Source organism: Castanea sativa, chromosome 5 (genome assembly GCF_040712315.1).
Source record: "Castanea sativa cultivar Marrone di Chiusa Pesio chromosome 5, ASM4071231v1".
In the NCBI taxonomy this organism is placed as follows: domain Eukaryota; kingdom Viridiplantae; phylum Streptophyta; class Magnoliopsida; order Fagales; family Fagaceae; genus Castanea; species Castanea sativa.
Genome location: NC_134017.1, coordinates 28,099,208 through 28,123,013, shown reverse-complemented (window position 1 = coordinate 28,123,013; position 23,806 = coordinate 28,099,208). Strand labels below are relative to the sequence as shown.

At 35.7% G+C, this 23,806-nt stretch overlaps 1 protein-coding gene across 2 annotated transcripts; it reads left to right on the top strand.

Annotated features, from left to right (window-relative positions):
* Positions 1-2,707: 2,707 nt before the first annotated feature.
* On the top strand, positions 2,708-23,708 carry LOC142636222 (protein PELOTA 1). 2 transcript variants are annotated; one of them, XM_075810365.1, is made up of 16 exons: positions 2,708-2,904; positions 3,017-3,099; positions 3,974-4,052; positions 5,111-5,185; positions 5,270-5,326; positions 6,700-6,745; positions 9,228-9,303; positions 11,587-11,662; positions 11,765-11,797; positions 11,931-11,999; positions 12,108-12,214; positions 13,887-13,959; positions 14,135-14,173; positions 18,893-18,987; positions 22,944-23,050; positions 23,257-23,708. In XM_075810365.1, exons 1-16 carry the CDS (start codon positions 2,854-2,856, stop codon positions 23,328-23,330), a joined length of 1,140 nt encoding a protein of 379 aa, XP_075666480.1. In that variant the 5' UTR covers positions 2,708-2,853; the 3' UTR covers positions 23,331-23,708. The 2 variants fall into 2 exon arrangements, 1 of the variants encoding a protein (XP_075666480.1); XR_012844281.1 differs by having other exon boundaries at positions 2,719-2,904; positions 14,135-14,178.
* Positions 23,709-23,806: the final 98 nt, after the last annotated feature.

Genomic DNA, 23,806 nt, shown 5'->3' with positions numbered 1-23,806 from the left:
CTCCGACAATTAAGTCAGTTTTTTCTCTAGAACACAAGGATGGGAAACTCTGCATGGTAGAACTTACCTTAGATGAATGTGACTTGATCCTGATGTGGGATGAAAACACTCGACCCGTCCTTGGACGGTCACCACCTTCGCAGCCGTCCAGAAGTTATCCTCAAGACGAGAGTAACGGACAAAGACGTCCAGAGGGTGATAGCGAAGCTACATCCCTCGTCCATGGGATGCGCACAGCCTACCTTATGAGGACTCGTCCATATAAAGATTCGTGGACTAGGATGTTACACTTAGAATTAACAGGCGCGCTCGATTAAGGAATTCCAGGACGAGGGTATCATACTTAGGAGAATCTCCGAATATAATGTGATAATCCCTTATCCCACGCATAACGGTCATGTACCCGTTGTGGAATAGAAGTGTAACTCCTAAACGGTTATGGCAGTTACGTTAAGCCTCCTTGAATCCAGGAGAGGTTCCTGTCTCAATAACCGTCTATAAGAACACTATATAAAGGCTGCTTCAGACAAGGCCAAGGTATGTTCAGTTTTTACTCCAAAAAAGTTGGAATTCGAATAACTTAGAGGAAAAAACTAACTTTGCCATCGGAGGATTTTTGGCCGGCAACCCCGGTCGCCTTTGATACGCTTTTCTTTCTTTTTCAGGCCGTAGAAAGAACCAGTAGTCCTTTCAAGTCCGAAGCATCCAGCCTACTGATTTTCTTGGCATCATCAGATCCTTTTATAGAGAGTTGGAAGTGGGTCTGCTTGTTCGGATTCACTACCATTATGGGAGATGTGTGGAGTTAAATGCAGAAAATGGGGAATGTGGAGTATGTGGAGTGGATTATGGGGAATTCTCTCCATGTTTCGAAAAAACAAATCGTGGTTTGATTGTATAGAGCTTATAGAGAGTTCCTTTGAAATTTATCGAGTGTTGTATGCTCGTCCATACCCTTGCGAGCCTTGGACAATTACTCTTGGTCGTCCATAACCTTGTGAGTCATGGACGACCATCCTAACTTGGATGGTTACTATATCTTATGGAGGGATCTTGTTCATGTTTGGGGTGCTTTTATTAGGCTTCTTTTTTTGTAAAACCCTATGGACATGTTCTGGTCATGGACAACTACCATGGACAAATTAAACTTGGTTTGGACCCTGTCAATATATATATATATATATTTATATATATATATATATATCTTTTTTTAACGCCAGTCCACAGATATGATGGATCCAAAGCCAAAACCCAATAGACAAGTGTTTTGTGCAATAAAAAATAGGGGTGTTCACCAAACTGTACAAATCGCACAAATCACCAAAATCGCCTGCAAAATAGCATAATCGCACTGCATGGTGCAATGCAGTTTGCTGTTTTATAATTAGAAAACTGCACAAACCGTACCACACCCTCTCTATATATTAATATATTTATTTTTTTAATATTAAATATATTATTAATAGTTTAATAGCCATAGTTTAAAAACCCTAGCAAGTGTTGATTAGGAAAATCAACTCAAAATAAAGAAAAGTTAGCTCAATAGTTTAAAACTTGGTCCAAAAAGGGAAAAGTCAATTTGGGTTGGGTAGAAAAAGCCCAAAATTTGAAAAATATGCTAGTTTTAAACCATTCAAACCGCATCTTATACATCACACCGCACCGCATATGTGACCGCAACTCTAAATCGCACTGCATCGTACATAGGGCTGTCTAAGCAACCCGGAGACCCGACCAAACCAACCAGACTCGACTCGTCACGGCTAAATCCAACACCTCTAGCGGTTGGTAACGATTCCTATCCTCTGAAACCCGACTCTAAAACCCGAGCCACCCGATCTGACTGACAAATGCTAAAAAAATGCCAAAATTTCCTAGATTTGGCTACTTTTTGGTGTTCCTTAGCTCTGATCCAGCCACCCTTGGTTTTCCTTTGCTTAGATCCAGTGGTATTTGCTTAGATTCACTCAAATCCGCCCAAGATCTACTCTCCTCCTTCGTCAGATTTGCTCAAATCCAGCGATATATGGTTAAATCTGACTTAGATCGGCGAAGATAGGTTCAGATTGGTGAAGTTGACTCAAATATTTGGTTAAATCCGGCTATTCTTACTAAGATTGGTGAAGATAGACTTCGATCTACTTGAATCCGACGCCTTAAACTCAGATTGGCAAAGATAAAACTTCTCCTCCGCCCGCTGTCGCTCATCATCGGACTCGACCGACTCGATCGTTCGCTCCCCTAAGCTTGGCTGTCCCGACCCGTGGTTGTTGGCGGTCAGTTGTGGGTGTGTTTTTGTTCCACTTGATTTGAGCAAATCGAGTTTGGGTTGAGGCCAAAATAGACCCAAATCGACTCGTGAACAACCCTAACTATATATGTGACTGTAAAAATGAGATGTGGTACAATTATAATTTTGACTAAACTATACCATAAAGTGTAGCATTAAAAATGGTTCAAAACCGCACCATCTCTAGGAAAAAACCCAAGATCATGCAAGAAAATAAAAAAATTCATTTATATTACAACCGTATAGGATTTCTTTAAAAAAAAAAAAAGAAAAGAAAAGAAAAGAAAAGAAAAGAAAAGCCAAGGGGTGGACAATTTGGTAATTTAAATAAGGATTAAAAAGAAGAAGAAGAAGAAGTTAAAAACAGTCTCGGACTTGCTGTACTTTCGTTTAAAACTGTTGGAACTTGTTAAACTCCAAAGAGAACCCTATAAATTCTCCACAACTCGACCCTAGGATCCTCTTTCTCTCTTCAAAAAAAAAAAAAAAAAAACAACATCACAACAGAAAGAGAAGCGAATTAAGGAGTGGAGTGTGTGTTTGTTGGTGAAGAAAAGTAAAACATGAGGATCGTTCGCAGAGACCTAGTTCCTCACGGTCCTGGTAGCGTTAAGGTACCTACTTTACTTTCTACAAAACTGTTTGTTAATACTAAAATTTTCAATTTCTTTCGGAAATAACAAAAAATAAAATTAAGATTTTTTTTTTTTTGAATTGTGAATTCAGATGGTACCAGTGGATGCCGATGATTTATGGTTTGTTTATAATCTCATATCCCCTGGAGATTCTGTCATGGCTGTCACTGTCAGGTAAATAATTATTTTTATTTATTTATTTATTTAAATCCTGAAAACTTTTAGTTAAAGTAATTTGTAATTAGTGTTTTGTTTCAAGCCAAAGAGCCTTTTAGCTCCATTGGGAAAAAAAGGTCTTCTAGTTAAATTTAAACACATAGTTGCATTGAATTTAATTGTTCTTGGAAAAGATAACATTGTGTACATTCCATTGGTCAACACAACACAATCGGGTGTGAATTCAATTGAGGAATCTAATATATTGCACCCTAGGAACTGTTCGTAAAGTTTTCGGGTAATGCTCATTAGGCTTTGGGAGCACCCAATTTTAGAATTTGTTTGTTTCATTGGAAAATAGTTTCAATGCTTTGCACTGTTAAAATATATGTTTGTCTCTAAATATATAAAAGTTTGAATTGAATCAGAGTTACGTGATTAGTTTGGGGGTCTGGAGTAACTAGATTGTAATAGCTCTTCACTTGGAAACATTTTCTTTTAATAAGTAAAAAAAAGAAGAAGGAATATATGGAGATATAACTTGGTGTGGTTTTCAAAAGAAGCAAAATTAAGTCTTCAAGTGTAACAGGAAAAGAACAATTAAAAAAAGGAAAAAGTTCTAAGACTAGACACAACTACTCACTTAAAAAGTGATAAATGAAAAAAAAAAAAAAGTGAATTGCTTTTTTTTTTTGTCTCTCTCTCTCTCTCTCCTGATTATGCCTTTTGCTCTTATGGAAAATAGGCTTGTCGATTGCTTGTATGAATAGGCTTTGATGGTTTGGGATATAAGTCATTTTTTCAGTGTTGCCTTTTTAATGAATTGCAATACGATTGATATTGCTTGCTTTTGATAGCGTGTTTCTTAATGATTATTTGGATTCTCTAATAGGAAAGTTCTTAGACAAGCGGCTACTGGAGGAAGAGATGCAGAACGTATGAAATTGAAGTTGGAAATAAAAGTTGAGGAGGTATGACAAGTTTTAGATGATTGGCTCCTTTTTTTTGTTGGTTTTTTAATTTTTATATAGTTTATTACATTGGAGGATAAGTTTTAATGCTCTCTCCGCTCCCCCAGGGGGGCAGGGGACTCTAGATAACTTGACATTTTGTTGACTATGCGCGGAATGGTCATTTAAAAGTTGGAATGGCACAACAAAATATAGAAATCTAGAGAGAGTTTAGGTACTGGTGTCAAGAAGAGAAATTATTAAGGATGACACCAAGTCATAATAGTCAAGATATGCACAATCTTCCTTCAGTTCTTGCCATCTTTCAATTTCATAGTTTTACTTGTACTTCCTACAACAATTAGGGATTTGAACATTGACTAATAAATAGCATGTTATTGTTAAGATAAGCAGGAATATTGCTGAGGCTTTGTATTTAAGTCATGTTTTGATAGGGAATGTGACATAGTAAACTTTAAACCATCATAATCTATGTCTGGTGTTGGCACTACTGCAGTCATACTAGTTGGGAACTTGGGATGTAATGTAAAAAAGATTGTGTCATACACTACATTATCATGGATGGAAATTTCTTAAAATTTGTGTCTTGATTTAATACTGTATCTAAATATGATGACAACAGACAGCTTATTTTGTTACAAAGAATTAATGAGTACAAAAACCCATGTACTTCTTGCTCACACTACCTCCCCTCCTTTCTCCCAAGATACACACGGATAGGAAAAGAAGTATTTAATTATATTAATGCAAAATCGTCTCATTAAGAGTCTTTTATTCTTATTTTGAAAGCCAATGTGCTAAGCTTGTGTAATGTCTCATACATGATGTTTGCCACCCTAATTGGATATTTCATTTTTAATCATTTTTTGTTATACAGGTATCGTTAGACACCAATGTTTGCCCACTTATAGATTAATTTGGTTCTTTGTGTGCATGGCACTTGAATTTGAACATTGAGATTGGAAGGCACAAATTATGATTATTTTATTTTCGAATTAGTAAATTGCTTGAGATGATTTTGGATAAAATGTTTTTCTTCCCCTCTCATATTCTTTCAGGTTGCAGATTATGACTCAGTAGGGTCTATTTTGCGCATACGTGGGAAAAACATTCTAGAGAATGAGCATGTAAAGGTAAATGCAATGCTAAATTGAAATAACTAATTATAAATTGATAATTCTCACTCTTGCTTTGTACTTATCAGTATTTCATTGCAGATTGGGGCATTCCATACTTTAGAACTTGAGCTGCATCGACCTTTTGTGTTACGAAAGGTGTGCTTTCTTGTTAATTCTTTTAAGTCTCTAAAATGTACAGTTGCTCCTTTTGTTGTCCAGATAATGTCTATACCATATGACATGTTATTGGTATCCATTTCAAATTTGTTTTCGGCTTTTACAAGTAGACTTACATTCTGTTGATACAAATCATGCACACCTTTTTCGTTTCTACATGCAAAACGCATGTAAAGTTGATATTAATTTCAGCCATGCTTATGTTATTGTAATGTAGTTTTTATTGTAATAATACACTATGGAAGAGGTACTGTTAACCTATGGACTGTAGGCATGCAGCTCTTGCAATCTTGTGTTTAAACATTATAAATGGTTTTGGTTCTTCTGTTAAGAAATCATAATTTATGATACAAGTTATAAAATTATATGATTGACTTGATACAATGACAATAGATATTAGTTGTAGAACATTCAAGTTCTAGAACTTTTTATATATGAATTACCCATTTGTTGTTCAGCTTATACTCTACAGCATTGTTAACTGTTTTAGAGAGATTTCTAGGTAAAAGGATTACCTTCTTTCTAATTGCCATAGTTCGCAATATATGTATTGGCATATATGTTTTTGCTTGCAATTCATAGTTATTGACACTTAGATTGGTTCATGACTTGCACACCCAAAGGGGACTTGAACTTGTGACCTTACTTGATACCCATGTACAGATAAAGGATGGAGGTGCCATTAGACCAAAGGCTATTGACTCTGCGCTTTATACTTGTTAACCTTCTTTATGGTGTTTATTTTTTGGGAGAAGGTGGTGGTAAGAAATTTATGCATAATACTCATCAAAAAAAAGAAAAAAGAAAAAGCAATTAACACATAATGCCTATAAGGCAACTTGTCGTTGATGTTAGAAGCTGATTCTTCATGTGTTGTAAGTCTTGGCATATCTAAATTTTGAAAAAATGATTATTATTATTTGGTGATGATGATTAAAAAAAAGGTCACTTTTGACCATCTGATATCATGAGATTGTATTTCTTTCTTGTTAGAGTTCATAAAGAGTGTACAATTCCTTCCTCACAATTAGGAAATGGAAATTCATGATGTAATTCTTTCAAGAGTTTTCCTGCTGCTCCATAAGTAAATTCTTCCCAGTAGCTACATCTATTATTTGCCCTTGTAATTTGTTCAATTTATATGTGCAGCTGTGATTATAAAGCTGATATCTTCATGGATAATTCTTTGTTTAGTTTATTTTCTGTTCCATTTATTTCCTTTTTGAAATGCACGACATTGCCTCAATCATTAATTTTATTGCTAATTAGAGCTCTACTTTTTTGCTTTTTGATCCCAAATATTACATTTTTGTTTCTTAAATTAATTGCTTGCTATTGCTGATGTATTTTAGGATGTTTGGGACTCATTGGCATTAGATGTACTTCATCAGGCCTCTGGTATGTTATATCAATTTATTATCTTTTAAATTTTTCTGGGCTGAGGGCGTGCAAAGTTATTGTTTACATATCATAAGTTTTATCTCATGTTGACTTCTTTTGTTTTCGGGTTTACTATGGAATATGCACAAAAATCTTGAAACTGGTCAATTTAGTAATTTTGGTACTCAACACATTTTCTTCTCAACCAAGATCACTCTCCAAAACTCTTACCATCATTAGCTGTAAGCTTTGACAAGCGGCCAAGTGGCTCCTTTGCTGCTCTGGCCTTTGCATATAGTGATGTTGAGACCTTCCTTCTCAAGCATGCCCCACCACTGACCATCCCCTCTCAAGACCAAAAACAAAGACTTAATAGCCTTGTGGCTGCACCATAACGATATGCATACTTAAGCAAGTCTGAAAAAATCATTAGGGAAAGACCATCCAGCAGCACAAGTTCATTGCCATGCTCTAATGTGAAGTCCTAGGAGGCCCAAATTGACCCAATTAACAACTTTGTATAAATATCTTAACATAGGTAAACCGGATTCAAGGTGTGGTTTGCATATTTCACCTTAAATTTTACATACTCCACATTTAAGGTGTGGTGTGTCATATTTAATCTTATATTCTATATACTCCACATTCAAGGGGTGGTTTGCCATATACATCAAATCAAATCTGTGTAAAACAAGGAATGGAGAAGAATAGGAGCAAAGCGTAGGCAATCACACCTAAATTTTCCTAAGCACTCAAACTCAAAGAGCATTAAGAGCAGATGCAAACTCTCTTATTCAATTCTGAACAAATTGCGTGTTTAAGTAGGTTGCTTAACTAGTTTACTTAATGGGACTAGAATACAAAATCAACAAGGGAAGAAATCAAACATAATCTATTTTTTTAATTATTGATTAGTAACTAATGTAATTTTAGTGAAATACTTATATAAAAAAAAGAAGTAATGTAATTTTTTAAAATTCAAATATTCTTTATGTTCACGATGATGAACACAAAGTGTCAAATAAGTACAGAAGTCTCAAAAGGAAAATTGACAAGAAACTTGAAACTTTAAAATAGAAGAACAATGTGTGAAACCCCAACCAATCAAAAAGAGTATGAGCAAACAAAGTTTTCAATTGATCCAAGGAGCTCTCCATGTCTTCAAAAGTACGTTTATTCCGCTCCTTCCATATAAGCCACATCAAACAAGCTGGCACCATGTTCCAAGTATCCGAGCCATGTTTACCTAACCAATTTCTCCAGCTAAATAACAAAGAAGCAACATTCCCCGGCATAACCCAGTGAATCCCAAATTTCTAAATACATCTCTCCACAAAGCATTGGCAGTGTCGCAATGGATTAAAAGGTGATCCACCGATTCCCCAATACCTTGGCACATACAATGCCAATTAACCAAATGACATACCCCTCTTTGTGAGATTATCCAAAGTATAATCTTTTCCAATGCTGCTGTCCACAAAAAGAATGAGACTCTCTTGGGAACCTTAATGGACCAAATGCCTTTTCCAAGGGAAAAGGGCGGTAGTGGCACCCTGCAGCTACCTGTGAAAGACTGGGTATCAAAATGCCATTCCCCTTAAGGGAACCAAGTACGAAAGAACCAAAGAAAATAAGACTCAAGAGCTGCTGTGATAGCCAATCCCAGAAAATCTGCAAGTTATCAGCACCTTTGACTCTTAAAATTATAAAAGAAAAAGGAAATAAAAGAAAAGAAAAGAAGAGACTAGTAGCATATGAGCTTTACAAAAAGATAAGAGCTCAACTGCAAGACTAGGAAAAGTCCAGTTCAAAAGCACCATAAATTTCACAGATCTGATTTTCTATTCCTATTCTTTAAAATGCTTTGCAACATGATGAGTATGTAGAGTTTTAAGGTTACATATGATAGAAATTGCAAAAATTTTAACTACATTGGAATTAATCACTTAGCTTATGGAATTGATTGATCAAATTTAAATTTTAGGGGGACATTGCAAGTGGCCTTATTAGTGCAATTTATACTTTTTATTTGGTTGTAACTTCAATTTTTATGATATTTATATGCATGATCAATGCATGAAACATACTTGGTAAGGAGGATAGTATATGTTGATTCAAGAATCTTGGTTTATTACACATCTTTTTAACTTGGGCTCCTTTATCTGAGGACAATGTAAATAGAAGTGTTTCATGAGGGAGAAAACTTTGTTGATGTTATATTGCACAAAAATTCATATGCAATGGCAGATTGAAGTGGTCCAGCTGGGTAAGGTGGTGTCTAGGGTACCACCTCTCAGCCATGCAATGCTTTTCCAGATTGTTGCTTAATGGATGCAATTGGATTTCAGTTCATGTATTGATTATTTATTAAATTCATCAACTTGTGAAATTGTGTGTTGGATCACATCCAAGAGATCCCTCTTTTGATGCCTCTCTGTTGGGGCTTTCATTGGATAATGGCCATTTATTGTAATAATGGTGTTCTCTCTGTACTTTTCAGACCCTTCTGCAAGTGCTGATTTAGCTGTGGTTTTAATGCAAGAAGGATTAGCGCATCTCTTACTTGTTGGTAAAAGGTATGCATGATTTCATTAGGGATATGGTTCATTAGATGATGGTTGTCTTTGAATGTTTTGACATTTGTAATCCATACACACCATTTTGCAAGTAGGCACTTTTTAATCCCAACATATTAGGGTTAAATGGTTATTCAGCTTGGAGTTCAAGTGCTTCATGAAATATATATATATATATATATATTTTTTTTTTTTTGAGTTTGAGTCCAATTGTGGGGATATTTCATGTATTTTATCAATACATGTGGGATGGGGGATTACATGTGCCTTAGGATTTGTTAGGTGCTTCAAAGTACTTGCATGTCCTAAGGAACTAAAAGAAAGGCACTTCTCTCGTTCTAATCATTTTGTAGAATTGATTTATGGACTGCTTATTGTAAGTATAAGACACCTTTTTATCACAGTTTTCATTTTTTCATATATATAATAAATATATAAGTAATAGATTAACTAATAAATTTGATAATTCAATGGTTACAATTTGGGAGGAGGGATTTTAACCTTGGATGTCTTCTTTGGAAACACTAGGAGGTGCTAGTTGAGTTACAAGATTCTTGACAGGTTTTAATTTTAAGTTATTAGGTTTTTTTCCTAGCTCAAATGGAACTTTTACCCTTAAGAGTGGAATGACTGGCATGGTCTTGGGCTTTATACGAAAGAAAAAAGAATAATACTTATTTCTTATATCCGGCAGTAGGTTTATACTGGCAACAAGGACGGTCATAGCAATTTTGTAAGGGAGAGGAGTGATGCAAGAGACACAATGGGATATTTATTCCAATTTAGTAATCAATTGTATTTCTGGTCAATTGTGTTTTCTTTTAGGTTTTAGTATTTAATTAGGTTTATGAATATTTTTATTTAAGTCATGGTTATTTTTGTAATAAGGCAATTAATTTTACCTATTCCAATTAGAAATAGGGTTTAGTATTCCTATGTAAAGTGTCGACACTACCCTTGACATACTTGGGGGAATTTGAATTGGTTCAGGTAGGTCATATGTTTAATGTAAAAGCAATTGCAGACATTTTGGGATGTAAAGTGTTGGCACCACCCTTAGGATCCAATTTTTTTGTTGATGTGGAACCTCACCAAAGCAGGGCCCTTTGGACCCCACCTTGGGGGAGTAAAACCCTTGGGATCCACTTTAAAGAGAAGGTTGTGTGGATTTCAGTTTTAGAGAAAATGGAGACATTTGGATGCTTGGAAAAGAATGTATCTCTCTATGGGCAATAGAGTGACCTAAATAAGAGCGTCTTATTCAACCTACCTACTTACTACCTATCTTAATTTTCCATCCCCATGGTTGTTGTTTGTCAGAGAATTTACAATTTAGAAAGGGATTTCTTGTGTGGCAAAATTAGAGACGAGTTTAAGTTTCATCTGGTAAATCGGAGAATAGTTTGTAAACCACTTCAATGTGTCAGTTTAGGCATCTTTAATTTAGTCTTGTTTAATCAGACTTTGTTGGGGAAATGATTTTGGAGGTACGCATTTGAGAAAAAAAGGCTTTATTGAGGAGGGTGGTGGACCATAAATATGGTGGCATGTCAAGGGTTGGTGTTCATGTGGTAAATCATGATTGTTGATCTTATTATGAGAGGCATCACCTTAGTGGATAGCTGTTGCATGTGTGGAGGGGATGGAGAGACTAGATCATTTGTTACTTCATAGTGCAGTGGCCTATGATCTGTGGTATTATGTTTTCTCTATGACTGGGGTCCTTGGGTAATGCCTAAGAGGGTAGTTGAAGTACTTGGTGGATGGAAGAACTGCTGTGGTATACCAAGGATGTCTATTTGGAAAATGATCCTTTTGTGGTTAATGTGCCCAATTTGGTGAGGAATGCTTGGAATTTTGAGGGTTGTAAGAAATCTGTTCATGATCTGAAGCTTTTATTTCTCAACACTCTGTTTGATTGGATAAATGCTTCTGGGTTGTTTTCTTTTACTTCTTTGCCTGATTTGATTGATCGATGTTCTTCTAGCATTTAATTTGTTGTCCTTTCAAGCCCCCCCCCCCCTTTTTTTAATGAAATTTAACTTATAAAAAAGTAGATTTTATCGATTTCATTTCTTTAGATTGTAATTATTGAACATTGTACTTTTTTAGGTTATATGTCCTGTGTACAAGGGGTGTTCCTCTTACAAAGAAAATTGCATATCAATTATAAATAAAATGATCTTGCATGACATTCTGTTCGTTCCATTATTTAGAGCTATTTTTTTGTATGGTATCTTTACAATTATAACTAACTTATGTTGTGTGAATAATATTTAACAGTGTGACAATTACTCGTTCACGGATAGAAACTTCAATTCCTCGGAAACATGGACCTGCTATTGCTGGTTATGAGTCGGTATGGTTATTAAGTTATAGGAAATTATTATATCTTATTTCAAGGCCTTTATCTCCAATATTTCATTTCAGCAATTTGACTGAGAATCTTTCTGTCTTGCAGGCTCTGAATAAGTTCTTTGAGAATGTGTTACAGGTTAGTCCAATTTCTGTTGTGACACTTTTAGTGCCATTTCTGAATGTGTTTTCCAATTATAAATCTTAATGGAGTGTTCAACAACTTCTAGTAAGTTTAATCAATATGTGGGTGTTTTATCAATATGTTTTAGGCTTTCTTGAAGCATGTTGATTTTGATGTTGTCCGCTGTGCCGTGATTGCAAGTCCTGGTTTCACAAAGGTCTGGTGTAGGTCTTATGATCTTTCCTTTTAAGTATAAACGACATATTTTTGGAGTTTATAGGTTTACATTTTTTTCCCCTGATTGGTGCCTCCAAATATGTTTCAGGATCAGTTTCATCGTCACTTATTGTTGGAGGCAGAGAGAAGACAGCTGAGACCTATTATCGAGAACAAGTCACGGATAATTCTTGTGCATACAACATCAGGATACAAGTATGGTTGCTATCTTTTTTGCTTCTGGTGCTAAGAGTGTTTAGAGTAGTAAAGGAGATAGTCTGTGATAGTAACTAACAGTAAGCTAATAGGCATCTGAAAAATATTGACACATGCACACACATGTGGATGTAGCTGTGGATGAAAGTCCCTTAATTGTTTGTTTTGTCAATATCTGTATCTCTGAGTAAAATTTAATATCCTTTTCACATTTGTGCTCTGTAAGAGGAATAACCTTGAGGTCAAGTTGTAAGACAGCTAGTCTTCTTGCTTGTAGATCTTTTCAGTTTTATTCTTGTCTTTGTGTTGCTTTAGCCTATACATTATAACATTGGAGGAATGGTTTTAACTCTTAACTGCATCTAGATAGACCATTTAGCCCTCCATTTTCTCTTAGTTTTTTTATTGTCATTTGAACCTTTTAGGACTTGTTTGGATAGGAATTACAATTCCTGCGTTTGCGTTTTTGTTTTTGTTTTAAAAATCCAACACTTTCCATGAACAGTGCAATTAGGCAAATGCACAGTGATTTCATTAATGAACAGTAACTGAATTTTTTTTAATTGTTTTCAGTTTTCAGTTTTCAGCAAAATAATTGGTATCCAAACACACGGTTACTCTTCATGATTACAGTCTCTCTCATTTTATCTGCTATTGGTGTTACTTCAGACATCTCAGAATGCATTCACTAGTAAACTTGTTCCTCTTTTCCCCTCCTTTCCCGATTTCATTGGTCCATCTAAACATTGCACCGTTATCCGTGCTCCTTTTGCCAATTTGTTGTTTGTGGAATGTGTAAATATTATCAGGATTTTATACATCCTTATGGTTCCATATCCTTGTTTGAGAGTAGAACTGTGTTAGTTATAATCAATAAGGAGTTTATAGCCAACTGAATGTATCAAGTTTGGAAACTAAATATTTTGGGCTATAAAATTTTATCAAATTTCAATATTATCTGATATGGGTAATTGATGTGTCACTATGCATTGTGCTGTCTATTTAACAATTTTCTTGGGCAACAGAGGTAACTAGTGAGTGATATTAAATATCTGTCTTCATGTATCTACAGTAAAAGGTTAGATCCATAGAGGAAATGTTAGAACAATCTGGTTACATGCTAGAGAAAGAGAATACTAGTGAACTTAGTTGAAAAATACTATGACAAAATGTTACTTATCTAGACAAACAATAAGTATGTAAAGATTACATCTTTTCCATTATGTTCTGTCAATTTTAATACCTGTAAATTATCCAATGTTTTGCATTATTTTAACATTGTTATGTAGCATCATTATACCTGTCTCCATGTGTCTACAGTAAAGGTTGGATCTACGGAGGAAAAGGTAGAACAATCATGTTACATGCTAGAGTAAGGGAATACTAGTTGAAAAATACTATGACAAAATGTTACGCATCTAGAAAAAAAAAATATGTAAAGATTACATCTTTTCTATTATGTTTTGTCAATTTTGCTACCTGTAAATTCTCCGTTGTTTTGCATTATTTTAAATTTTTAACGTTGTTATGTAGCTAGTACTTCCTGTGGTTTTTGTCTTTCCTGGAAATTAGCATCCCGAGTTGATATTATTTCTTGCAAGAATGAATTTTATTATCATTGAATTTTTATTCAAATACAGATGTCACCTAACTTAAAAACGTTCTTGTGCAGGCATAGTTTGAGAGAGGTTTTGGATGCCCCTAATGTCATGAATATGATAAAAGATACTAAAGCAGCAAAAGAGGTATCATGGAAAGCCCAAATTGGATAACATTTTTCACGACCTTTACATGGAAAAGTTGTTATTTTTGGTCTTAGGATTTGCTTTATTTCTAGTCTTATGTTTGTTTTAACATACTTTCTGTTTTTGTTTGTTTGACCGGGCAATAACAGTTTTGATTCTCTCCACTTTTCTTCAGATTCGAGCTCTCAAGGATTTTTTCGACATGCTTTCAAATGTCAGGTTCTATATTTGAGATGTTATCATTCTTAAGATTGGACAGTTTGTTTTATGTCTTTTTATGATTTAGATGCCTAGTCACACACTAAAGATAATTATTGCTGACCATATTAGCTTAACACATGATTGCTTGGGTTAAGACCACAAGATGTAGGTTGTGCATGTTTGTAGGGTCTGCAATCTGATTGATGGTCATGGTATCCTGCACCTGGCAGTCATCGCCTAACATAAAAGTCATTGCAAGATTTTTGATGCATGATAGCTTTAAAACCTGAAGATTATGGGGCTGTCTTTCTATGATGGCTGTGAAAATCAAGTAAAAGAGGACTAAGACATATTGCTAATGAATGCTTGGATAGTAGAATGAAGAGTGGAATTCTAGGTGTGATTGTCAAGTTGGATATTGAGAAGGCTTATGATCATGTGAATTGGGATGCTTTGTTTTATCTCATGGAGAGGATGAGTTTTGGAGAGAAGTGAAGGAGGTGGATGAAGTTTTGTGTTTCTACAGTTTGTTTTTCAATTCTTGTTAATGGCTCTCCAGTGGGATTTTTTCGTAGTACTCGGGGCCTTCGCCAAGGGGACTCCTTGTCTCTTCTTTTCCTGTTGGTAATGGAAGTTTTGAGCAGGTTGTTGAAAAGAACAGAAGAGGGTGGCTTTATTAGGGGTTTTCAAGCAAATTCCCATTCACAAGGAGGTTTGTGTATTTCTCATCTTCTTTTTGCTGATGACACTATCCTTTTTTGTGATGCAACTAGGGAACAACTCTTATATATTCAGATGGTGATGATTTTCTTTGAGGCTATCATAGGCTTGAAAGTTAATATTGGTAAGAGTGAGATTGTTCTAGTGGGGGTGGTAGGGAGGTTGACCACTCTGGCTAGTGTCTTAGGTTGCAATGTTGGTAGGTTGCCCATGACATACTTGGGTATGCCTTTTGGAGCTCATTTTAAGGATCCATCAATTTGGAATCCTATTATAGAAAAAATGGAGAAGAAGCTTTCTGGTTGGAAATGTTTATATTTGTCGAAAGGGGGAAGGTTAACTTTATTGAAAATTACCCTTTCAAGCCTTCCCACCTATTTCTTATCCTTGTTTTCTATCCCTTAAGCTGTGGCAGATAGATTAGAAAGGATCCAGAGAAATTTCCTGTGGGGGAGTTCTGAGGAAGCTTTCAAATATCCACTTGTTGCTTGGATAAGGTGTGCTAGCCAGTGGAGAATGGAGGTTTGGAGATTCGAAAGATTGGTTTGTTTAATCAAGCCCTACTTGGAAAATGGTTATGACGGTTTGGAAGTGAAACCAATCATTTATGGTGTCAAGTTATAGCTACCAAGTATGGAGTGTCTAGTGGAGGTTGGTGCACTAGAGTTAGTAGAGGTGCTCAGGGATGTGGAATGTGGAAGAATATTAGGAAAGGTGTTGAGAGTTTCTTTGGTCGTGTATTGTATGTGACGGGAGAGGGTCTTTGTATTTGATTCTGGTATGATCTTTGGTGTGGGCATATTCCATTAAAGGATCTTTATCCTGATCTTTTCTCTTGTTGTACGAGAAAAGGAGCTTTGATTTCTAAGTTGATTACTATTTCATTAGATGGTGGTAGTAGGAGTTGGAATATTCAATTCCATAGAGCTCCTGATGATTGGGAAGAGGAGAGAGTGTTTGCTTTTTACGAGCATGTTTATTCCAAAATGCCTAGGGGTGAGGGGATTGAGCGTTTGTTTTAGAAGTTAACCCCGAATGATGTTTTTGATGTGCGCTCTTTCTATAATTCCTTATCTTCTCCTCCTACCTTTCCTTTCTCTTGGAAGTGTATTTGGAGTATTAAGGTACATAGAAGAGTGTCTTTCTTTTTATGGACCGCAATTCAGGATAGTATTCTTACTATTGACAACCTTGTAAAAAAGGAACCTGTCTTTGGTTAATTGGTTGCTTGTGCCGTTACGATGAAGAAACAGTGGATCATCTTTTAAATTATTGTAAGTTCGCATATGCCTTATGGAGTGAAGTGTTTTTGATGTTTGGTTTGCAGTGGGTGATGCCAAGGACAGTTGTTTCTCTTCTTTTTGCATGGGAGAATTTTTTGGGGTTACACTATTTTTCAGTTTGGAATATGGTGCCAGCCTGTTTGATGTGGTTGATTTGGAAGGAACGTAATACCTACATTTTTGAGGATGTTGAGAATCTGCTGATTTTTTGAAGTCTTTGTTAGTTGGGACTTTGTTTGGGTGGTCTCGTATTTGGGGTTTCACACAATGTATTTCCGTTTTTGATTTTGTGCAATCTATTTTTGTTTCTGTTTGATTTGTTTGTATTTGTTCCTAGTACTCTGTTCATCATCGTGAACATGTACTTTTTTTTTTTAATGAAAATATCTATTACCTATCAAAAAAAAAAGAAAAAAGAAGAGGACAGGGACAGAGAAACAATGGGTTTAGGTGGATAAGTGATGCAACCATGGAACTAAGTTTTAGATGCTCAATAGGGAAGCATTGATCCATAAGCACCTTTCTTATTGACTTGTTTAATATATATGTACATTTATCCCAAGTGACTTGCAGCTACCTTCTTAAACACGATCCAGCTACTTACTACTTGATACTTTGTACCTAATTCATATAAAAAATCTTTGATTACATTGTAATAGAAAAACAAATAAAAATAATTCTTATAAATAGTAGACTCTCTTGATAAAGTCCTAAAAGATAGGCCATTGGAAACAACTAAGGGTCTGTTTGTTTTAGCTTAAAATGTGTTTCCCAAGTGGCCTCGGTATTGCTTGGGCATTGACATTAGCTTTGACATGCTTGGACAAGTCTACAAAGGCTGCTTCTGTCCTCTGTCATCCAGTAACGTATGTCTCATATGGATTAGTTGATTTGCTCTGCAAAAGCTTTTTTCAAAATCTTGGATTTTGGAACAGTGATATAGGAAAGGATGTAAATACTAGTCAGGTGCTTTGTCCCAAGATCTTATGGAGCTCTTTCCCCTAGTCTATTGGTATGTGCCACACAATTTCCCCCTGGTCTATTGGTTTGTGCCAAAGAATTAAAGAAACAACTGGTTGCTTGATAACTCATTATATGGTTTCTAGTCTTTCCCCTTTTGTTTGTACTCCTGTTTCTTCAGGTGGCTTGGGGATAAGAAAAGTAAGACTTTTTAATGAAGCTTTGCTTGGGAAGTGGCTATGGAGATTTGGTCTTGAAAGGGATGCCCTTTGGAGGCAAGTGATAGAGGTGAAATGTGGATGTGAATGGGGTGGCTGGTGCTCCAGCCCAGTTTCTGCTCCTTATGGTGTTGGTTTGTGGAAAAATATTAGTCGAGGATGACTTTCTTTTTCTCGTTATATTCTATATGATATTATATTGGTGATGGGTCAAGGGTTAAGTTTTGGCAAGACTGTTGGTGTGGGTAGACACCTCTTACTGTTAGCTATCCTGAATTGTTTAGATTTTGCAGAGATAGGGAGGCAAGTGTGGCTCAGCTTATGAAGTTCACTAATGGGGTCCTTTTTTGGGATGTAAGTTTCTTTAGGGGTTTTCATGTTCGGGAATTAGAGGCTGTGTCGAGCTTCATGGATACCATATATGGCTCTTCAGCAAGGGGGTTTGGGGAGGATAAGATGAATTGGAAACTAGATAAAAATTAAGGGGTTCATGGTTAATAATTATTATAGTCTTCTAGTGGGCTCTCATGATTATTGTTTTTCCTAGAAAAGCATTTGGAAGCAAAAGATCCCTTCTTGAGTGACTTTCTTGGGAAAATGCTTGGCAATTGACAATTTAAGAAAAATGAAGATTTGAATATTGGATTGGTGTTATTTGTGCAAGTGTAATGATGAATCGGTTGACCATCTTTTCCTTCATTGTCCGGTTGCTATGGATTTGTGGTCTATGGTTTTGGGGTTATTTGGAGTAAGTTGGGTTATGCCACAATCAGTTGTGGGGCTCCTAGCTTGCTGGCAAGGCTGGTTTGGTCGTCTTCGAAATGGGCATATATGGATAATTATTCCCCATTTTTTTACGTGAGTCTTTGGAAAGAAAGAAATTGCAAGTGTTTTGAAAATAATGAGAGATCCATACCAGATCTCAAGCTATTTTGCTTTAGAACTTTATTGGATTGGTTGTCTGCTTTGGAAAACCAATCATTCTCTTCTCTTCTTGCTTTTCTTGATTCTTGTAATTTTTGTACTTAATTTGTTGACCCTAGTACCCTCCCTATGTACTAGGGTGTCTCTCTTTTTGATATCAATAAAACTTTTTACTTATCAAAAAATGAGTCACCAAACCCATGTGATGATATTTTTGTTTGGAGGTTCTCGTGGAGGAGTTGACTGTTGTGCCCATGTGCTTTTCTGGTGACTTTCAAGGTGATTTTGTTTTGTAAAATTTCAGGAATTTAGTAGAAAAGAAATATTATTTTAGCTGGCTTTGTGGGTGTTCTCTACTTATATTGGTTCTTGTCGTAGGAAGTCTGTAGTTTTTGTGTATAAATCCTTTTTGGGTTGTTTATTGTAATTCATTCATGTTGAATGCTATCCTCTGAAAGTCATTGTTGGGCTAGATCTCTGTTTGCTCCTACTATCAAGTTTCCTCTGAAAATATCTAGGTTTTATTTTTATTATAGTTTTTATTTTTAAGTACCATTACTTAACTATATATTTATCTACTTAAGCTATTTTGACTGTTTTAAGTAACTGAAGTTTAGTATTATGCAGGATCCTTCTCGTGCTTGCTATGGACCAAAGCATGTTGAGGTTGCCCATGAACGATTGGCTATCCAAACACTTCTCCTTACAGATGAACTTTTCAGGTTAGCATTCTAAATTTTGGACTTCAGCAGGATATGCTAAAAGCCATAGTATATTGGTATTTTGATTGGAAAATCTTCTTTTACTTGGATGTGTCACCCATGTTTGCTGCACTCAACCCAGTTATATTCTGCTGCATGTTCCATCCATTTATGCATATTACCTCTGGTGGTGTGAAGGTTTATGTGTAGTATACATTCACAAATAAAAGAACACAGTGCAGTATTTTTCCTTCCTGAAGTACACAAGCTGAGAAACATATTTTATTATTTTAAGTGTTCAAAACATGGTTTTTTGTTTCATGGTCATCTTAAGTCCTAGGCTTGGTCTTTTAGGTAATCGTCTAATCCACATATCAGTCAATGCTGCACGCATATATAAATATTAAAGCCAATCTGCTGTATTTTTTTTTTTTTTTTTGGTCTAAAGAAAGTAATGTCCTTTAAATTTTTTTTTAATTATTTTCCTCTGAAGTTGCTGACTGAGTATAAGAAACAACTATTTTTTGTTGATAATTATTTTCAATTATATGGATCTATTCTGTCAAATGCTATTAGTTAGAAAGATACCATGAATTTTTATTATGAGTTGTAGATTGCGAACTTTATTTTAGCAAAGTACTCATCACAGCTGGTTTAAAGAGGAGAATGCTCCAGTAGATAGGAAGAATATTTGGATAACTCCTGGAAAATTATATTGAAATTTCAAAAGATCAATAAATCCTACAAACGAGGTCGAATGAACACTGTCGAAGGCTGTCAGAATTCTACAAATTCTGTTGATTGCAATTGTCTTTGGATGGTTGACAATTTTTGTCTATCAATCATAAAAAGGCTGAATGATTAGAAAGACCATTTGAAGAAGAGGATTTGAGGCAATAATTCATATGGATGGTGATAAAGCTACAGGCCCAGATTGCTTTTCTATTGTGTTCTTCCACACTTGCTGAGCTGTTCTCAAATAAGATATCCAGGGAAAAAAAGCCTTGATACTTCTTTCATTCCTCATATTCCCAAGAAAGCAGGGTTTGTGGTTATTAACTATTTTAGGCATGTTAATCTTTCTTTGTGGGGTTCACTAAATAAGTGCAAAGGTGTTGATGTTGACCAATAGATTGAAGATGGTTTTGGGAAGCTTTTACTCTAGGTAGACAGATTTTAGATTCTATTTTTATTGCCAACGAATGCATGGATAATAGATTAAAATTAATGAGGAAATTACTGGAATTAACAAAGATGAGTTGGAGCTTCAAGTTGTTAATTGTATATGCTTTCCGCATTTGTTTGGGGCTTTGAGCAGAATGACACGGCGTCAGAGGTATCAAAGCTCAATGGGTCTCCTGTTGACGTTTTGGGTTGATTGCTATGGATTGGATCCAAATTGGGCTGAGGTTGGTTTGGTATGGATAAGGATATCCTCATTCTAGATTAAGGTCAGTAAAATGCATAACCAAATAATCTTAAGAGCCTGACCTTAGAATGGATAAGGTTATGCTTATCCCGGAGATGGAGTGAGATGGAGTACCCACAACTTGTAACCCTGGAAAGGACGACTGCGGCATTTGGGTTGCTGTGCCCGTTTCTGACACAAAAGGGACATGGGACATGCGTTGGACACAGCTGCACGTGTTCCAGGCCATTTTTTATTTTTTATGTTTTGAAAAATAATGGACATGGCGGGGATACAGTTGGCACACAGGCTGTACCTTTTTTTTTTTATAGGTAATAAAACTTTTATTCAAAAATGCTGAGCATCATGTTCACGATGATGAACATTCTGATCAAGAAAAAATACAGCAGGTTCAAAAACTTGATCTAATAGAGTGTAAGAATTCAGAAATGGAAATACAATTCGTAAAATACCAAACACGTGCCCACTGAAACAAAGTACCGATGAGAAGAGCTTTTAAAAGATCTAAGGTTCACACGGGCTGTACTTCTCATGCGAGTCACACCGATCTTGCTCAGGCCAAGCTTCTTAGATCTATTTCTCTTTGCAATTTCTGCCTTTTGCCCTTTTTCCTTGTTTTGTCCATGTGTACTCAGGCCAGTAGATCTATTTCGCACTAGCACACATGTGAAGCATTTATCTCTACCTACCCACCCACGTGAATAGCTTCTTTTCAAATTTGTCATTTATGAGTTAACTTTTTACCATTCTTTTTTCATTAAGTTGACGGTAGATACATGTATAAATATAGTGGCTAAGCTTTTAATAAGCTTACAAATGAATTTTCAACAATTATTTAAAAAATAATAATATTTTTGTAATGAAACAAATTTTTGTAAGCTTTGAAAAAAAAAAAATAATAATAATTAATTAATATATGTATCTTTGTTGTACCCGTGCCCTAATATTTCAAAAATTGCTATGTTCCCGCATCATACCCATACCCATACCCGTGCTTCCTAGGTGTAACCAAGCAGGGGTGTTCCTTTTCTTTCCAACGAGGTACTCTGCTGGCAGGACTCAGAACTGGCCAGATAAAACTTCTTTGACGTCAAAGCACGATGTTGATGACTAGATACCACTTGAAAATGGCTGGCAGCAACTAATTCGACGTTAGGAAAACATGGTGACGCCTAGAATCCATTTGGGAAGGACATTAAACACTGCTGCTGACACTGGAGCTGATGAAAACCAGTAGCTACTAGAAAACATCCCTAATCCCCTTAAAAACCACCAACTATCATGAATAACAACAAACAAAAACTTTCGGCAGTTGCAATGCCGGATTTGCAGTTCCACTTCTGAACCATGACAACAACACTGGCAGTGAAGTCTAATCTTCATCCACCCTAACCACTAACAGATTCCACTAACTGTGCCAACCCCTATACTTGATGAGAACGATGGATTAAAAAAATGGTATGAAATTTCAGATGAGAAGTAAGGAAGGAACGTACTCAAAGAATGAATGTATTGAAAGACTGAATCAGAGGTAATGCTCTGATACCATGTTAGAGAAGCATTTCATAAAAGTATTCAATAAGAAAGATTCAAAGAAATAGGAGGTTCTCCCTGCCCTCAGTCAATTCATTAGGTTTATTTAGAGAATTGGTTACAATATTTTTTGATAGGTAATATAACTTCATTGAAAAAAGAATTGATACAGGGAACCATAGCCCAAAGGTAGTGTACCATGGAGCCAGCAAAATCAGGAAAAAAAAAAACTAAAGAGAGTATAAACAAATCAGCCAAAGAATTAAAATAAAAAACACCTGAAGCATTTGTCCACTCTAGTAATGTCTAGAGGAAAAGCAGACGTTATGTAGAATATTCCAATGGTGTCAGCTGGTCGAGATACCACATCACCAAAATATTCTAGACTCTTCTTGTAGGGTATGACCTGTGCAGCACAAGGGTACAACCCATACAATCACAATGTAAAAGACAATGTATTAAATTATTTTCTCTTTAAAAGTTGGATTTTATAAAGAGGACCATAAAAAAAAGGATGGAGGGAGTATATACAGAGTTCTCTGAAAAAGATGGAGGAGCATCTAAACATAAACAAAAAAAGGGATGGAGGGAGTATATAAGGAAGCATAGCATGTTGCAGTTAGTGGTTCTGAAATGTATTCATGTGAACTTGATTTATAATCTGTTAATTACACATGCAATTTTGCAATTACAACTTCTAGTACATTGATACAGATTCTCTCTCTCTCTCTCTCTCTCTCTCTCTTTGCCTATTTGGTCATGAGTTACTTGTCTCCTTCACTGGTTACTCTACTCCATCTTTTTTTTCTTTCTTTACACATGCAATCTTGCTTACTTAACTCAACCATGTTTTCTTTACTTAACTCACGAGTTACAGATTGATCTCTCTTTCTTGACTTGTTTATTTTGGCATGCACTCTGAAAATCTCATATTGTAGCATTAAAAATTTGTGTAACTTTGGTGAGTTTCAATACTAAAAGGCCAGGAGTGTCAATAACAAGAATTTGGGTGTAGGAATTCTGATGTAGCAACAAGGAAAAAATATGCCAATTTGGTTGATTCAGTGAAGGATTCAGGGGGCACTGTTCATATTTTTTCATCTTTGCATGTCTCAGGAGAACGTGAGTATTATTTTGTTATACCTTGATTTCTTTTGTGCTTAAAACCCATATAAATTGCAAAATGTGCTGAGTTGGATTAGTGAAGAAATGTGGTTTTGTTTCTCCCTTCCCCCCCCCCACCCCCCTTTTTTTGGGAACTGTGGGGTTGGGTGGGGTTATGCAAATTTCTTCCCTATGACCGTTTATTTGAATATCATTCTGAGCAGAACTGGCGACACTAACTGGCATTGCAGCAATCCTTCGCTTCCCACTGCCCGACCTTGAAGACATAGAGATGTGATTGGAACATTTTGTGGGTCAGAAATCCGCAATTTGTTCTCTCTCTGTCCAATGGCACCAACATGTTGTATATTACAGTTTTTTTTTTCTTTTGGATTTTTGTCATGTAATACAACAATAAACTGCAATATGTGCTTGGAGGTTCGAGGATGTCTCTTCTTGTGGGTAGATAGATTGGTTAATTATACATTCGGAATTGTATCATAGAACAAGCAATGCTCACTTGATTCCCCTCTTCCAACCTTTTTAAGATATTATTGTATCGATAGTGGCACTGCCTGTCTTATATGGTCTGTTAGAGACTGTTGTCAGCTGACGACCTCCTAATTGTAACATATTTCTTTTACTTCAGTGAATAAATATACTTTTTATAGTCCAAGCTGTGGTTGCATTGGTCATCTTAGTTTATCATCATTATTTTTTGGTGGTTGTGGATTCTTGGTGTAATTCTCGAACTTGCATTTCTCTTTGAGAAAT

Excerpts from the sequence above, each read along its gene's own strand:
- LOC142636222 (XM_075810365.1), top strand. The coding sequence starts at position 2,854 with ATGAGGATCGTTCGCAGAGACCTAGTTCCTCACGGTCCTGGTAGCGTT. Across the intron at positions 11,798-11,930 it reads TCTTTGAGAATGTGTTACAG|GCTTTCTTGAAGCATGTTGA; the intron begins GTTAGTCCAATT and ends AATATGTTTTAG. Across the intron at positions 13,960-14,134 it reads ATACTAAAGCAGCAAAAGAG|ATTCGAGCTCTCAAGGATTT; the intron begins GTATCATGGAAA and ends ACTTTTCTTCAG.